Raw genomic sequence first — 17,732 nt, 5'->3', positions numbered from 1 at the left:
CTAGCAAAGCCCATGATGGATTTGAGACCTGGAAACAAACATTAGGTTATATATTTACTATAAGCTGAACTAAAGAGAAAGTCAACAGCCTGCTTACTTTCACCAGCGTCTCTTCCATGTATATCTGAATGACTCATGCAGACGGAAAGAATAAAGGGTGGCTTCTCCACTGCACGATGACAGATGAGTATTACCAAATCTGACTTAATGAACCATGTCTGCAGCATTTGCAACACCTTGACTTATCTGATGCAACAGAAAGATTCCAGAGGAATTATCCTGCAGTGTAAAATGTCACATTATCTAATGACAGAGTACAGAAAGTCCACCATCCCAGTTTTCACTTTATTGCTTTTAAAACAAAAGCTGTTACTAGACTAGTTTTAGACAAACTCTACAAGTTCAGTCTTGCAGTGTCTTTTGTTTGGGTATCATGTATTACACACACACACACACACACACACACACACACACACACACACACACACACACACACACACACACACACACACACACACACACACACAACCAACCCACCTGAGCTTCGATATAGGGTGTGTCTTTCCAGAGTGGGACTCTGGACTTTCGAGAAACATTTATTATCACATATTCATTTTGTGTTGCTTTGCGTTTATAAATGAAACCATATCTCGGTGAAACATTTGCACTACTGCTGAAAATATTTTGCATAGGCAAGCTATGCCAAGTTTGTCAAGCGCAATCAAAACGTTTGACGTGGGAAACTAAGCGACTGAAAATGGTATGAAAATTCCAGTTTAGGGCGTTGGCTCCTTAAAGTCACCGGCTCAGTATTGAATGGGCGTCCATGCCTCCCTCCCCCAACTACCTCCTCCTCCCTGTTATCGCATGTCTGAGGGGAAGGTCGAGGAGTATGTATGTGTCCGTTGGCTATAGGTTAAAACACCAGAGGGCACACTCGATCAGCAAGGTGAACTATTGTTACTTTCTGCTGAACAGATAATTGCAGACACTTTACAATACAGCGTGCAAGAAGTGATTGCACCTACAAATCTGCACCAACATCTTTTTTAAAACACGGGCACTGTAGGTGTGTGCCCCTCCCTACTATGCCTCTTTGTCTTTCTCGCACCCTTTCACTCTTCAGAGCTCAGACACAAGTGTCTTCTTCAACACTTCTGGAAAACTATGAACTCACATGAATTTCATTCTGACCTCAAGAATGTTGAACTCAAGATGATACATTCTTCATGTAACCACAACCTTCATGCACTCCCATGGGAATTCAGTGAGCTGATTGCATTGCGTCTTAATTACTGTCAGTACTTGCCGGGCTTTCATTTAAATTTATTTTTCTTCTGTATAAAGGGAGGCGAGGAGCAAACAGGAAGACACAAGGAGCTATTAATTGTGGGAAGAAAAATAGTTACAGTTAACCCTCAAGATCAATAAAGTAACAGGGAGGCTTCACAAGCACACACAAAAACTTTTAAATAATTAATTTCATGGAAAATGTGAATTGTATGGAGCGACTCCGCACAGAATAAACGGAATAGCAAAATATAATGTAAGCCTATGTGATTATTGGAGTCAGGTTAGTCCCCCCGCCCCCGTCCCCAGCTCAACTGCGTAAAGTTGGACCTCTACTGTACTTTATAATTCTATCAAGTGGTATTACAACATAAAATACGCACTTTCTGCAGAGTGAAAGGACATGCCCAGCACCTATCTTCCCACACAGGACTGTGTTCGCTGTGTTTCGTAAACACACCAAGGTGTGGTTTCTTTAGTCCAAAAGCAGCCAGCTTCCGTCTATTCTCAACACACCATTATCTGCGCAACAGGAGACGGGGCGGGGAGAGGCGCAAGGTCTGTCCGCTGTCCGAAAAGCAGAGAAAAAAGACAACGAAAAAGTTATTATTTTAAAATTTTAAATATAGAGAGCAACCCAAAACAAACTCATAAACAATGAGTCTGTACGGATCCCAGTCAAAACTGCCCATGAGCGGCTTGAGCAGAAGTACTTCACGACCGGAGTTGTCGAATTACAGAAACGACGTGTTCGGTGGAAACGGCTTCCAAGGGGAATACCAAGCAGGGGATGGCGGATACACCTACACCACCTTCTCCAGGCACTCCGTGCACGGCGGAGGTGTCGGAGGGCAGAACATGCAAGTTGGCATGGGTGGGGGCGGCGGTGCTATCAGGTAAGTGCCCTGAAATCACCTGTTGCTTTTGAGAGGCTTCAGTGGTGGGAAAATTGCCGGTGTATTTGTAATTGTAAAGTGTAAAATGCATACGCATATACGACGGGGGAAAGTAGCCGGGGTCTTAGGTGACGCATTAAAAAAAAGAAAAGAATGGAATTACCTGGGAGAAAACGAAACTAGTTTACATAGTATGCAAGGTTTTGTCAGCTGATTACTGGCAAGTTGGGAGCATTTATTTATTTTGATGAAGTAGTTCTTAAATTATATAATTGAACATGTAATCAAGCAGATAACTGGGGGGGGGGGGGGGGGGGGGTCACTGGAGGCCCACCTTTGATTAGAACAAGCACACATAAAATGGACACTGCACAGCACAGTGCAGTTCTGACGTTGGCCTGCATTAGTGGTTAAAACTAGTCTTTCGTCAGTCACACGGCCTAGATCTACTTACCAGAGTCGTCATTTTCTCATTTCCCCCAGGAATACGTACCCAAGTAATCCTGACATGTTGCGCAATTTTCCGAGTCATATTGAAACATCCTCCCACTACTGTAATTCATGGTGATGTCAGCACCAAAAACTGTCGAGCTATTTCGCTTTCAATAATGTGGTGAAATTAATATATATATATATTAATATGCGGTGGATGTGGTGGAGTTGAAAGATTACAGCGTCTGTTTTTCCCTTTTGCACTAATCGCTCTTTTGCCATCTCCATAATTACTGTGGACGGGAATAAAATGCAGACTAGTCATTTTTAAGTCCTTTTTTATTTCAAGAAAGTTAGATCTGCGTCTGTTCACTTTAGTTTCCGTGAAAAGCAATTCACAGCATCTGTCTTTGAAACTTTGTGTACTCAAAGCATTAAAAATTCCCCAGAACCTAGCATTCCTTTTCTTCATTTTTACCTCTTCTGCTTATGTTGTTACGCGAGTCGTTTACAATCATGTTAAACAAATTTTCTCTGTGTACATAAAGAAATAAATCCTGCTTCGTTGTTCTCTGAATAATAATCCTTTTCCCCCATGTGCAGTGCAAATGCTATTCAGCAAAAAGCCGCATTCTTGCAACAACAGTGTCATGATCAGCTGGAAAGAGCCAAAGTGATTCTCCGGACTGTAAGTATTTTTGGCATATTACGCTGAACCCAACAGATTTGACTTGTGTTTTTTAACCTTTGGTTATAGGGAAAACATCATATAGAATACTAAAAAAAGTCTTCTTAATTTAGGTGTGTCAGTAGCTTAACACAATTTTGCAGCATGTAAGATGTCAGTGTGTGTTTTATGTGATTTTATAGGGGGGTTCCATGAAGGATGCTGAGAGGTTTTTACTTCTTGCTGAAGAATCGATCGAGCAGCTGAGGAACTGTGGCCAAACCATGAATCAATTGCGTATACCAAATGGTATTTTCAGAAGGTAAAACAGGATGCAATATGTTTATCTTTGCAAAGTGCAGGTGTACACTCGTGTGAGTGAGTCTGTGTACTGTCTTGGTTTGCATTTGCATGCATTAATTCATTACCGTGTAGCAGTATGAGTAATCCTGAATACACTTTTGTATATGTATGTGGGTTTAGAGATTATATGCACTTATAATCAGCTTGTGTATTAGTGTTTATTTTAAAAGATTCAAAGTATTTCTTTCTTTCTTTTGTAAAACTCTGCAGCATCGAACAGTTCCAGCACATGCATGCCGCTATGGCTCAGCAGCTTGTGGGCAGCGTGACTATAAGACGAAATAGAGGCAGTGGAAGCGTTGAGGGGGGGAAGTTGTTAAATGATGCTATGGGCTGGATTTCCCAACAAAAGGTGAGCCCCGCATGTTCAGAGACAATAAACACAACAAATATATGCTGCATGGTTAAACTCAGCCATGGGATAGGCTTGTGATTTCTGCAGAGTAACCCTGCCTCCCTTTCAGGGATCTTTGTACCACTTTAAAACATGCAAAAACTTTAGAAATCAGTTGTCACAATTACAGTTTTTGCACACCAATTCCTTCTTACTAGCATCAGAATCCACGTCTGACGCTTTTAGGGTCGTCGTGCGAGTTGAGCTGTTTGTTCTGGCTTAATAATTGTAACTCTTTGTGTATGCATGCCTACGTGGGTGCACTAGTGTGCATCATTTTTTTTTATGCAAAAGGAGGAAGGCAAGGTTGTGCTCTTTTTCTATCAGGCTTTCTGACCACTCGTAACTGAAACCATCTGGACAAAACCTGCCAAAACCTGATCCGTGAGTGAAAGAAGCCGAGAGGGGTGTAGGAGGATTGAAACAAAGCAGGGAAGAGAGTGCCAATGATAGACAGGGAGAGAGAGCAAGAGAAAGAGAGAGGTAGAAATAAATAGAGCAGGAAAAGAGAGGGTGAAAAAGCTGTGGCGGCAAAAAGTAAGGGAGTGTGATATATGACACCCTTCACTGAGTCAGTTGCTATTGCACAGGGCAGTTTAGCCTATCTCCTAACATGCTCGTGGGAAAATGGCCTCCCCAGACCTCTCACCTCACTAGAAACACACCCTATTATTCATTCAGCTTGTCCAGCCTCACCCTTCTGTGTGTCATAATTCATTTACCTGCTGTGAAAACATTTTTTCTCTATCAGTTTATGCATGCTGGGCATTGCTTTTCTTAAATGGCTACAAAGCTAGAGACAGATCACCTAATGTGGCCTTGTGCTGCAAGTTAGGCTTTCAGCTAATGTGCTGACATTCCAGTACATGCCTTTGTTGACCTTTTCCTGTTAGACTTTAAACCATGCTGGTTAATGTCAGACCCTTTGTCTGTAGCTTCAGTTAAGTTTTCATAAAAGCAAAAGGGAGTGGCAAGAGAACAAAAGCCTTAAGAGAGAGGCGAGAGAGAGAGAGAAAAAAAAACATTCAAGTAAAGAACAGAGACTGACTTGAGTTGCATTGCTGGCAGAGCTCCTATCAAAGCTAAGTGCTTTCAACAGGGGGGGAATAGTTGGAATAGTTGCTTAACAATGCACTTAATGATTTTATACTGACACCTAGAGGACCTACAGGGTAGGGTAGGTAAATAAGTCAAGACATGAATTTTACTGTATTATTTCCTGCATTTAATAGTTAATAAACCTTCATAGGGCCAAGCATTTGGGTATTCCATATAACACTTTATTTTCCAGTTCAGTGTGTAGTTTAGCATGTTAGATAAACTGTTATTCTTCATCTTATAGCGCATGGTTGAGACCGCTCCATGGGGAGATGACTCCGCTGCCATAGAAAAGCAAATCCTAAGTCACAACAGCTTCCACAGCTCCATTCAAAGGAGCTCAGAAGTGGAACGTGCCAGAGATGAACTGGTAAGTTTTCGTCCTCTGCCACGCTATGAAGTTTCTCATAAAGCTTCTCTTTTAGCTCAAAGGTTATTCTTTAAAACATAAAAATGCCATGCCATTCTTTGCATTAGGGGTGCATTAATGGTGCAGAAGAAGAAACTCAGGGGAGGGAGCCAATCTGACAGTTAACTGAATAACAGAAAAATAGATGACTAAATGAATACCATAATGCATCCGTCTTGAGTTACTTAATGTTTTGTTATTAAGTGTTGCATTTGTAGCGTAATGTGATATTATTGTATTGTAAGTTACCCCTTGTTTTCTATGTCCCCTGTGCATTAAGTATTTTTGTGGGCATTTTCAAAACGGAGCTAAATTAAACATCTCTTTCTTTAGAGTGCAAATGGTGAAAAGTACCACCTCTCCCTACTGGACCAAGAATGGGAAAGCCTGATGGTAAAAAACAACAATAACGATACTAATAAAACCTACATAAATAAATAAATAAATAACCTCTTAGAAACATGTTTTAGTTTGTTGGAGTCTTTAGTTTTCACATTATTATCATTATTACAATTTGAAATTTGCCTTGTTTCAGAAAATGTCCCACAGCCGTCTGAATCAGCTGCGTGAGCTTCAGAACATCATCGAGGAGATCTCCCAGGCCATCATTTGGGTGAACGAGAGAGAGGAGGAAGAACTAATCTTTGACTGGGGAGACAAGAACATCGACTATTACATCCCCAAGAAGCAAGAGAGCTACTCTGTGAGAATCGCCTTTTCTTTTTTCCTTATGTCTTGTGTGTTTTGGTTCTCTGGGCATTGTGGAGTCCTTACTTTCTGTTTTGTTTCGTTTTTTGACAGAGGCTGATGAGAGACCTGGAGGTGAAGGAGAAAGAGTTAAACAAGCTGAAGGTGAAATCAGACGGCCTTCTGGCCAACAACCATCCTGCCTCTGATAAGATTGACGTAAGGTGTTCTGGTTTCATTTTCATTTTCATTTCAAACAGCGCATTATTCTGCAGTTTTGTGCTGAGATGTCCATTTGTGCCTGCAGGCCTACATGGACACCTTACAGACCCAGTGGAGCTGGCTTCTGCAGATCACTAAATGCATCCATGTTCATTTGAAAGAGAATTCTGCCTACAGCCAAGTAAATGCTCATATCTACCTCTGGTTTGACTAAAAAAAAGTATATAGCCTTGTAATGTTTTTATGTAACTAATAACAAACCTTAATTCCTCAGTTTTTCAAGGAGGCCAATGAGACCTATATGAAGCTACAGAAGCAGCACAAGACAATTCGAAGCAAATTCACTTGTAACAAGAACACACCCCTGGACAAACTCGCCGAACTCCTGAAAAACCTGGAGGTATCTTTTTGTAGTGCTTGGTTACAATACCACGGGAAACACCTAAATGGATTTTCCTGTACATGCTAAACTCAAACTTTTCCTCTTAAGTGACATGGAAATCATTAAGGCCAGTTTTTTAAAGACTACATGAAGGTATCTAACTTTTAAAGCTCAGTTAAGAACTTCGATTTGCTCTCACACAGACAGAGAAAGCACGCATCATGGAGAATAAGAGGCAGGTCCAAAGTCTGGTCAGCAAGTCCAAGTCTATTGTCAGGCTGAAGCCTCGCAACCCCGAGGAAAAGAGCAGCGGCCCGATCATGGTCCAGGCGTTATGTGACTTTAAACAAGACCAGGTAAGATACATTTTTACACCCACACACATATATGAATAGAATAGAAGAGTTAAATCTTGCAGGTATAATTCAGTATGATCTGCGTGTTTCAGAAAGGTATTATGAAAGGAAATGAGGGCATCCTGAAGGACAACTCACAGCGCAGCAAGTGGCTTGTGACGGGGCCAGGAGGTCTCGACATGATGATTCCCTCGGTGTGCCTGCTCATCCCCCCGCCAAACCCCCTCAGCATCGGAATCGCCACCAAGTAAGAAACATTCAGTCACGTATTTATTTAGCCTGCTGAAGCTCATCTTATTCTTCTGTTCTATAGAATGTGATGCTTCATATACAGTACTGGATGCATTGTGGGGCATTTTTTTCTGCAGTTTTGCTTTATCCAGTTCTTCCTTGTGGCGATTTTGTCATAATTTTTTCTACATTTGCAGTTTTATTTTAAAAAGTGACTGTTTGCTTGTGCCGTTCCCCAGAAATGAGCAGTATTATGAAGCCATCATGAGCATCTGGAATCAACTCTTCATCAACATCAAGAGTCTCATTTCCTGGCAGTATTGCCTGAAAGACATCGATTACATCAACTCTCTCACCATCACCATGGTAAGATCACAAAAAACATTAAAATGAAATATTGCATTCATACTAAGCAAAGTTTGTGTTTGCTCCTGTTTCCATTGTTTCATTGTGCCTGGTGCTGTGTCTAACCCTTCTCAATTGTCCTGCAGCTGTCAAAGATGCGTCCTGAGGAGTACCGCAACGTCATCAAAGGACTGGAGACTCATTACCAGGAGTTCATGCGTACCAGTCAAGGTTCTGAAATGTTTGGGGAAGAGGAAAAGAAATTAATCCAGGGCAACTTTGACAAAGCCCAGGCCCACTATGATACACTGATCATCCAGCTGCCTGCGTACAGTGAGTTTAAATTCTCTTTGCCCTATTCCTACGAGTGTAACGGTTTGTTACTTTGGATTGTTATGACCTTTTTCTTCTCGTTACAATTGCCTGCTTTACCATGCTAGCAAAGCTGGCTTTAAGCAGCAGATTTAACTATGAATAAAAATTACTTATATTCATTTATATTAATCTTAATCAGTATTTTGTAATCAGTTTATATTCTGGAGTTTAGCAGTTGTATTAGTCATTATGAGCCATTGTTAAAAGTGTAAAACAAAAATCCAAAACCAAAGACCAGGGTGTATGCTTCACCCATGAATGTTGTATAAGGACAAACCAGCACAATTCTTTGAAGATGATTTTTTAAGAAAATAGTTCTTTTATGTCAATAAATTCATCTTTGTCATTCAATAAAGGAGAGAAAGAGACAGAATCCAAAAAAGTGGAAAAGGACAATGTGATCAAAGTCTCTGCCCCAAAACCCAATAACCAGACTCCACCACCGAGCTCCTCCTTAAACCTCACACTGCTCACTAGTCTGCATGAGCTTCGACGCAGGCTGGAGTTGGCTGAATCCGGTCTTACCAGTCATCTCCACATTCCTCTGGGGGATAACAGCGTGTATGAGTGCTCAGTGCATATTCAGAAGCTCCAGGTAATTTATTCTTATGAAGTATAAATAAAATATACAAAATATAGATAATACTCACATTGTATTGCATAAGATCATTTACAGTCTATTAGCGATGATAGCATCATGAAACCCTCTTTTTGAAAGGAAAAAAATAAATTTTAAGATTTGATTTAACTGAATATCAGATAATATTAATTTCTAGGCTATGAACCAAGACCTGGACTCAATTTACGATGAGTACTTGCGCCTCCGAGAGATGATTACAAAGCAGCTGGAAGGGATTCCTGCGGACTCGGAGCAAGCCAAGTTCCTTCGCTCTGAATTAGATGTAGTCAGTCAAAAACTTGCAGGCCTGCAGGACCTCCAGTCAACCTACCTTCAGAGGTACATTATATCCATTCTGTCATGGTTGAGTAAATGCTGTTTTTTTTTTTTTTTTTTTTTTTTTTTTTAAAGTGATAAAGTGTAGGTTGTAGTTGTTCTTACAAGTTCAATATCCTTAACATTATTTTTTAATGTCTTGACTACATTTTTGCAACAGACTATCAGCACTTAAGGCCTTGCTTCAGAGCCTTATCCAGGTCGAGGATATCATTAAAGTTCACGAGGCCCGACTGACCGAGAAGGAGACCAGCTCTCTGGATTCTCGGGAGCTGGAAAACCATCGGCTCACACTAAAGGTTTGATGCACATTTTATATTTTCGTCTGTGTTGTCTCTTGCTTTGCTGATATGTAATCCTTCTCTGAGCTCCCATCTGTATCTTAGAATTGTATCATCTAGGCGGGCAAGAACAAAAAATACATGAATAAATATTTAATATCAGCCTATATTCCAGTATCAGTATGTCTGTGGTAGAGTAATATAGGCCTCTAATATGGGTTGAATGATGTAAAAATAGTGTATTATTAATAAGCTTTTCAGCTTTCTTTGAAAGCAAGTTGCTCTAAAGGTTATAATTCAGAGCCAGTATTAAATGGCTCATCAGGCTATAAAATGTGTTATAACAATGTTATAATATTGGTCATTTTTCTGCATCATGAGTTGCTGCCATTTCTTTATGACACATTTTAAATGGCACACTTAAAATTTTTATAGGAGTGTTTTGACATTGCAGCTGCTTTTATGCAAGTAGGGATCGAAATCTACAATCATTTTGCTTGGCTCCTTTTTACTAGCAGTGATCAAATAATAACCAGTTCATTTTGGTGATAAAAACCTTGAGATTTTACTTTAACTCAACACTATTAAGAGTTTAGTCTTTTGATACTTTTTTTGTGTATATAAAATAACCAGATGCCAATGTCTGTTTTTGTCTCAAGTTAGGGTTTTTTTTTTTTTAATATATCAAAATCATGACATACACTGTCCAAGTGTGCAGCACCAGTTTTAAAAATGTAATGTGGTTTAGATAAATGGTTCTAAGTATTCTTTTTTTGCGTCTGTTATTCTGTATTGTAGCAAATGAAGAGTGATTTGGAACAGAAAAGAGACCTGCTGACATCTATGGAGTCTGAGCTTTCTACAGCAGTGCACTTGAATGGTCAAATTTCTGACTCCTTCCACAAATGCGACATAGATTTATCCAAATACTCAGTCTTGGTGCGTCAGTTGACTGACCGCTGGCGCCGCATCCAATCACAGATAGATAGCAGGTATGGTAGAATTATTCGTTCATGTTCATATTGGTCCAATACTTATTTTTCTGTGTTGCCCATTCACCATTGCTGGTAACAACACTAAAAATATTCTTTCATTCCTTCCACTTCCTTTTCCTTCAGAGTGTGGGACCTGGAGAAGCAGGAGAATCAGTTAAAGCATTATCAGCAGGGCAGCACTTCCCTGGAACAGTGGATAGACAATGCCAGGAAGCGCCAGGACACCCTTCAGACCATTAAGATCAGTGACATCCAGACCCTAATGGACCACCTTAATCAGCAGAAGGTATGTCTTTCTCTGTTTACATCATGTTTATTGTTTTGTATTGATTTGAACTGGCCTGATCTGATTTTGACTTGGAAATATCCACTATTTACTGCTATCTGTTTCATGGATTTTGTATTTTTCAGTAACAACTCTGTGTTTGTTTGTTTGTTTGTTTTTTTAATGTATAGGCACTTCACAATGAAATCAAAGGAAAGAAAGAGAAAGTAGAGGATGTACAGAAAAATGCAGACACATGTGCTGCCTCTATAAAGGTCGGTAGTTGAATTTAAAATGCAGTTTTACATCTAAAAGTGTGCTAGACTAGACAGCAAAATGAAAGTTTATGTTGCATTGTATGTTTTCAGGACTATGAGCTGCAGCTGGCTTCTTACAGTGCAGGCCTGGAAACTCTTCTTAATGTTCCCATCAAGAGAACCATGCTGCAGTCCCCTGCTTCTGCTGTCAGACAAGAGGTATGGACGTTGGCCTTCAAACTCTTTGCTCTAATCACCTTTTCATATGCATATTTATTAATATTCTAACTTTATGTTTATTGCGAGCATTGCCATTGTTATTATTGCACATTTGGAAAACAAATTAGCCGTTGTATATTTTTGGAGTTATTGGTTAATTGCCATTTGTTTGTTGAATTGAACAGTGGATACTTTCTTTATAGGTTTATATAATATAATTAAAGTTACTCCCTTATTTCTTTGTGTCCTTTAAAAATGTAATCATTACCAAATTACTCATCATCTGTTCATTTTGTCTCATCAGGCAGGTGACCTACAGACTCATTATATAGAGCTACTTACCCGCTCTAGTGACTACTACAAGTTCTTAGGGGAGTTGCTGAAGAACATGGAAGAGCTGAAGGTGGTTACTGAATTTGCATATTGTTGTTTAAAAACTAGTATTTCTGTTAATTAATGATATTTTAATAATAAATTCTAATATTAGAAAAAGAATGAATGATAAATTTAAAAAGAGGTTTATGTGAGAGTATGACAGGATGTAACTGATGTGCTTTCTGTTTTCGCCCTTTCTTTCCTCAGATGAGGAACACCAAGATTGAGATGCTTGAGGAGGAACTGAGGCGTCTGAAGGAGGACCTCAATGATCGTAACCAGAAAAACAAGTCTCTGGAGGATGCTATGGCCCAGTATAAGATGGAGCTTAGTCAGTTACAAGATCAAGTCATTTGTACTGAGGAAGTGAAAAGAACCTCAGTAATACAGGTTAATGCTGCCAAGGAGAGCCTGGACAGCACACAGAGCAAGCTTCATAAGCTTAATGATGAGCTGACGCGTATTAAATACCAACTTGATGAAGAAAAACGGAAAAGGAGGCTGGCAGAGGAGCGCTACAACAGCCAACAAGAGGAGTATGAAGGGGCTGTTCGCCGCAGACAGAAAGAACTGGAAGAACTCAGCTGGACTAAGATTGACTTAGAAAAGGCAGTGAAAGACAAGGAACGTGAGGTTGAGAGGATGAAGATGCAGCTGGAGGAGGAGGCGGCACGTCGACGAAATGCTGAATCTGAAATGTCAAAGGTAAGAACACAGTGCACCCAGGAGATTAATCAACTTAAGCAGACATATGAGACAGAGATCCACGTTACCAAGACCACAATCCTGAAAGCCTCACAGCAGAAAGAAGAAGACGCAACAGAGCTGAGGCTGCAACTTGAAAGACTCGCTGCTGAGAAGAGAGATGTAGAGGAGGAGCTGAGGAGACTGAGGCAAGCGATTGCTATTACAGAGGAGCAGAAAAGCAGGGCAGAGCAGGAGGTCAACCAGCAGAGGGCCTCAGTGGCACAAGAGACTAGGGTGCGCAGTGAGCTGGAGGTGCATCTGATAACGCTCAAGCAGCAGAGAGAAGAGAATGAGCTCAAGTTGAAGGAATCCACCAGAAACAATCAGGAAAAGTCCCGGCAAATCAGCGTCCTAACATTTAACCTGGAGGAAGAAGGGAAGAAGCGGAGAGCTCTGGAGTTGGAAGTAAATCACCTGAAACAAGCTGAGGCAGAGCTGAAGACAAAGAACACTTCGTATCAGGAGACAATTAACAAACTGAAAGTGTCTGAGCAGGAGATCCGTATCACTCGAGTGGAGCTGGAAAAGCAGGCCAGTGAGAAAACTAAGGCTGAGCAGAATTATGCCAGGCTGCAGAGCCGTGTCAGGGAACTTCAAAGCTCTCTGGATGGGAAAGAAGCTGAGCTGGCAAAGCAGAAGCAGGCAACTCAGGAGGAGTTCACTCGTAGAAAGCGAATGGAGGCTGAGTTGGAGAGGATGACACATACTTGCAGAGAGCATACCACCACAATTAGCTCGCTAAAATCAATTCAGATAGAAGCTTCCACCTCTGGGAGAAAGTCTGAGCAGGATCTCAAGGCTCTTCAGGAGGCTCTGGATAAGAGTCTGAGGGATCACAAAGCCACCAAGGAGGAACTGGCAAGTGTAACAGCTGAGCTGAAGATACAGAAACAGAAGCTCCAGCAGGAATTGACCCGTATTCATGAACTAAACCTGCGTAATGAAAGCCTTTATAAGACTATTGAGGAGAAGAGCCGCCAACTTAATGAGTACACCACAGAGATTGAGAAGCTAAAGACTCTGACACAGAACCTCACAAAGGAGAGACTGAAATTGGAGGAGGAGCTGAGAACCGTTAGACAAGAGAAAGATGAGATGAAGCTCAGCAAAGATGCTATTGATGGAGAAAGTGCTACACAGATTTCAGCCTTGCATGTCCAACTCCAGAGTAGCATCAAGAGGACGTCAGAGCTCCAGGGTCTCATCAATGACCTAACCAACGAGAGAGAAAAGCTTAAATCGGAAATAAACAAATTCCAAAAGCAGTCAATTGAGGTATTTTTGATTGTACTGACGGATCATTACCATATAATCATCACATCTAATTTATATCGCTCCTTGCATGACTTGGTATACATGCAATAAAAGTGAGCCTGATATCAGAGTAGCCGTCTATAATTTGTGATTTGCTTCTTTTAGCTTAGCATTTTTGCATGTTTTTACTTACTTACAAAATAACATTTCATTTACCCATTCACTTATGGCACTTATAAAATTCATTCATACCATTAAACAGTTTAACACTAACATGCTGGTATGCACAAATATGTACTTTAGTTCAGACAGGTCTAACAAATGAAGGACATGTAATTTAATTTAAATTGTTTGTATTCTATATGTGGGAAAATGTCTTGTATACATGACAATATATTTTCTTATCTCTTCACAGACTTCGCTTGTGGTGCAAGAATCCCAAAGCAAATACAGTGAGCTTCTGCTGGAGAAGGATAGTTTTCTGTCCAGGATTAAACTGTTGGAGCAGGACAAGAATCGTCAGCTGCGGTTAGAAGAGGAGCTCAATCGCATCAAAGTCACACTAGAGTCCGAGCGTCGAAACAAACAACAGCTGCAGGAGGAGAAAAATTCAATTTTCAAGGAGCTAAGCACTATAAAGAGCCAGTATGAGCTGAAAAGTTCTCAGATTAGGCAGTGCGAGTCAGACAGAGATAGGGCCGATCGAGAGAGGCTTTCCCTCAAGAGCGAGATCGAGAGGCTCACGAGGGAGCTAATGAGTATTGAAGAAAGGTACAAGAGCCGTCTGTTGATCTCAGAGAAAGAGGCAAAAGAGCTGGCTCTCAAGAAGGAGTCCCTGGAAAGAGAAATACGCAGACTGCAGCAGAGGCCCAACACCCTGAATATGCAGACCCAGACAGATGAGAAGGTCCAAACCATTGATCCTTCAAAGCTTCTGTTTGACAGCGTGCGCCGCAAAGTTACAGCCCATCAGCTTTGCGACTGTGGTATCATTAGTAAAGCTACTCTAGATGAACTCCTAAAGGGAAGACGGACAGTGAGCGAGGTAGCTGCAGACATCCAGGTTAACCTTAAGGGCAGTGGCATCATTGCTGGTATGACATCTACTTCTCAAAGGAAAATCCCATTCACTGAAGCCAAAAACAAGAATATGCTCAGCCCAGAGAGTGCCCTTAAGCTTCTGGAAGCTCAGGCAGCAACAGGCTACATAGTGGATCCTGCATTTAATGAGAAGATGCCTGTGGATACCGCCTGTTCAAGAGGGATTGTAGACACAGAAGACAGAGATGCCTTGTTGAAAGCTGAAGCTGCTAGCACAGGTTTCAAAGATCCATACTCTGGCAAAGTGCTATCTGTGGGTCAGGCTTGCAAACAAGGCCACATAGACAAAGAGACAACCATCCGCTTGCTCCAGGCTCAAGAGTCTGTTGGGGGTATACTGGATCCTGTTTTGGGTGTCTTCCTACCAAAAGATCTGGCCTTGGACCGCAATCTTATTGACGAGGACCTCTACAGGGCTCTGACTAAAAAACCAACCTGCTATCTGGATCCAACAACTGGACAGAAGACAACTTACAATGACCTTCGGATGAAGTGTACAGTGGAACCTGTTTCTGGCTTGCTTCTGATCTCTGGTCCAGAAAAACCCTTGACAGTGAAAGGTCTCCGTGGTGAAGTCTCTGTCTCGAAACTCATCGAATCTGAACTTCTGGATGAAACTGACTTGCAGAAGCTCAGTCAGGGCCAACTCACTAGCAGAGATATTGAAGACAAGCTAAAGACCTATCTCCATGGCTCTACCTGTATTGCCGGGATCTATGATGAAGCCAATGACAGAATACTACCTTTTTATCAGGCAATGAAGGAGGGTCTGCTTATGAGAGGCACCACGTTGGAGCTTCTTGAGGCCCAGGCTGCTTCTGGCTTCATAGTTGATCCAGTCAACAATGTTTTCTTGACAGTGGAAGACGCCAGCAAGAGGGGTGTGATAGGGAAGGAGTTTAAGAGCAAGCTGTTGTCTGCAGAGAAGGCAGTAATAGGATACAGAGACCCAAACACAGGAAAAACTATATCCCTCTTCCAAGCTATTGAGAAAGATCTTATTGAGAAGGGTCATGGAATCCGACTGCTCGAGGCTCAGATTGCCAGTGGTGGGATTATTGACCCCAAAGAGAGCCATCGTATTGATGTTGCTGTTGCCTATAAGAGAGGATACTTTGATAAGGAGATGAATGAAATCTTATCTTATGAAGGGGATGACACAAAAGGATTCTTTGATCCTAATACCAAGGAAAACCTGACATATCTTCAGCTGAAGGAAAGGTGCATCAAAGATGAAAAAACAGGTCTAATACTGCTGCCACTAAGAGACAAGAGAAAGCCCCAGAAGACGCAGGAAAGCCGCACAAATATCCTACGCAAGAGGCGGGTTGTAATTGTTGATCCAGACACTGGGCTTGAAATGTCAGTGAGGGAGGCCTACCACCGTGAGCTGATTGACTACGATACTTTCCTGGACTTGTCAGAGCAGGAGTGCGAGTGGGAGGAAATAACTATAACAGGGTCAGATGGCTCTGCACGCTTGGTTATAGTAGATAGAAAAACTGGAATCCAACATGATATTCAGGACTGCCTAGAGCGTGGTGTCATTAACCAGAGCACTTTGGATAAGTATCGTGCTGGAACAATGACCTTGACCCAATTTGCTGACGAAATTGCCAGCAGAAGCAGCAGCCTTGAAATGACCATTGCAGCCAGCAATGTTGATGACATGATCACCTGCAGCAGCCCCACCCACACAACACCATCTTCTCCTACTGTCCGTAAACGCTTCAACAGTATATCTATTACAGTCTCTCCCCCTGAGATGTTTGATGACCACAGCCCTGTGGGGGCTATATTTGACACAGAGACCTTGGAGAAAATAACTGTTAGTGAAGCGCTTAGAAGAGGCATAGTTGACACTCTTACAGCACAGAGGTTGCTGGAGGCCCAGGCATGCACAGGTGGTATCATCAACCCTGCTACTGGTGAGAGACTGCCACTGCAAGATGCTGTCCATCAGAGCATCATTGATGAAAGCATGGCCAGTAAACTGAAACCTGCCCAGAAAGCTTATGTTGGCTTTGAGGATGTGAAGACTAAAAGAAGGATGTCTGCGGCAGAAGCAGTCAAGGAGACATGGCTGCCTTATGAGGCTGGCCAGAGATTTTTGGAGTTTCAGTACCTGACAGGGGGCCTGATTGAACCTGGCACTGGACGTCGCGTCAGTATTGAAGAGGCTATCCGCAGAAAATGGGTAGATGGTCAGGGGGCCCAGAAGCTTCAAGACACTCGGAACCACCAGAAAAACCTGACCTGTCCCAAGACTAAACTGAAAATATCATACAAAGAAGCCATGGACAGCTGCATGGTGGAGGAAAGCAATGGCATGAAGATGCTGCAAGCCTCGTCTGTGTCTACCAAGGGAATCAGCAGCCCTTACAATGTCTCTAACCCAGGATCTCGCTCTGGCTCAAGGGCTGGGTCTCGTACCGGCTCGAGGAGTGGATCACGTAGAGGCAGTGTGGATTACACCTCTACTATGACCTTTACATCCACCAGCAGTACCATTTATAGTTCTAACACACACTTTTAATTCACTCCACAGAATGATAATAGTTAATCACATAAGAGTAGCATGTCCTTTGTAGTTTGCTTGTTTGCTTTTTTTTTTCAATAACCATTTTCTTTAAAAAACAAAACAAAAAAGAAGTATTGTACTTAAAAGATTGGGGAGGTGTTTTGTTTTTGTTTGGGGTTTTTTTTTTTTTTTTAGACCTTTTTTTGTTTGCAGGTTGTAATGATAAGTTTCAATATTAGATGCTGAGTGCTATTTACACCTTTATCACAATAGATTTTTAGTAGATATAACCTTATTTCAGTTCATTTTACTACATGATGACTTTTTATAGCAATATATAATAAATGCCTGTTGATTTTGTCTTTAACGTGACCTCTGAATAAATTTTGCTTTTGTTGTGTTGTGTGAACATGACCGGTTAATTCATGCATTATTGAAAGAACATTTTTTTTGTTGTTAATTGGAAATCCTGAGGCTTAGCAATATATGTTTTACATTGCAATACAACATATTTTACATTGTAACTGTAGAAAATTGTTGCTACTAAAATGCTGTTGCCCGCTATCAAAATAAAGTTGTTACAGAATTTTACATGCCTTTTTGTCCTGGTTCATT

The 17,732-nt window shown here is 41.3% G+C and overlaps 1 protein-coding gene across 2 annotated transcripts; it reads left to right on the top strand.

The window, feature by feature from the left end:
• The first annotated feature begins 1,810 nt into the window (after positions 1 to 1,810).
• dspa (desmoplakin a) lies at positions 1,811 to 17,708 on the top strand. Of its 2 annotated transcripts, none has more exons than XM_006786437.3 (24): positions 1,811 to 2,186; positions 3,222 to 3,306; positions 3,489 to 3,607; positions 3,859 to 4,000; positions 5,385 to 5,510; positions 5,883 to 5,942; positions 6,085 to 6,252; positions 6,351 to 6,455; positions 6,544 to 6,639; positions 6,733 to 6,858; positions 7,044 to 7,196; positions 7,289 to 7,443; positions 7,667 to 7,793; positions 7,919 to 8,105; positions 8,504 to 8,742; positions 8,924 to 9,105; positions 9,263 to 9,401; positions 10,182 to 10,375; positions 10,502 to 10,664; positions 10,835 to 10,918; positions 11,012 to 11,119; positions 11,424 to 11,522; positions 11,702 to 12,199; positions 13,911 to 17,708. In XM_006786437.3, the coding sequence occupies exons 1-24, from the start codon at positions 1,948 to 1,950 to the stop codon at positions 17,130 to 17,132; spliced, it is 6,816 nt and encodes a 2,271-aa protein (XP_006786500.2). In that variant the 5' UTR covers positions 1,811 to 1,947; the 3' UTR covers positions 17,133 to 17,708. The 2 variants fall into 2 exon arrangements, with proteins under 2 accessions (XP_006786500.2, XP_006786499.2); XM_006786436.3 differs by having other exon boundaries at positions 11,702 to 13,516.
• The last annotated feature ends 24 nt before the right edge of the window (positions 17,709 to 17,732 follow it).

This window comes from Neolamprologus brichardi, chromosome 18, assembly GCF_056152115.1.
Source record: "Neolamprologus brichardi isolate AB-2024 chromosome 18, ASM5615211v1, whole genome shotgun sequence".
NCBI classification, from domain to species: domain Eukaryota; kingdom Metazoa; phylum Chordata; class Actinopteri; order Cichliformes; family Cichlidae; genus Neolamprologus; species Neolamprologus brichardi.
This window is presented reverse-complemented; position numbering and strand designations above follow the sequence as displayed.

Coding starts and splice junctions, on each gene's coding strand:
- dspa (XM_006786436.3), top strand. CDS start 1,948: ATGAGTCTGTACGGATCCCAGTCAAAACTGCCCATGAGCGGCTTGAGC. Junction 5,943..6,084: donor AAGAATGGGAAAGCCTGATG/GTAAAAAACAAC, acceptor GCCTTGTTTCAG/AAAATGTCCCACAGCCGTCT. Junction 10,376..10,501: donor CAATCACAGATAGATAGCAG/GTATGGTAGAAT, acceptor CTTTTCCTTCAG/AGTGTGGGACCTGGAGAAGC.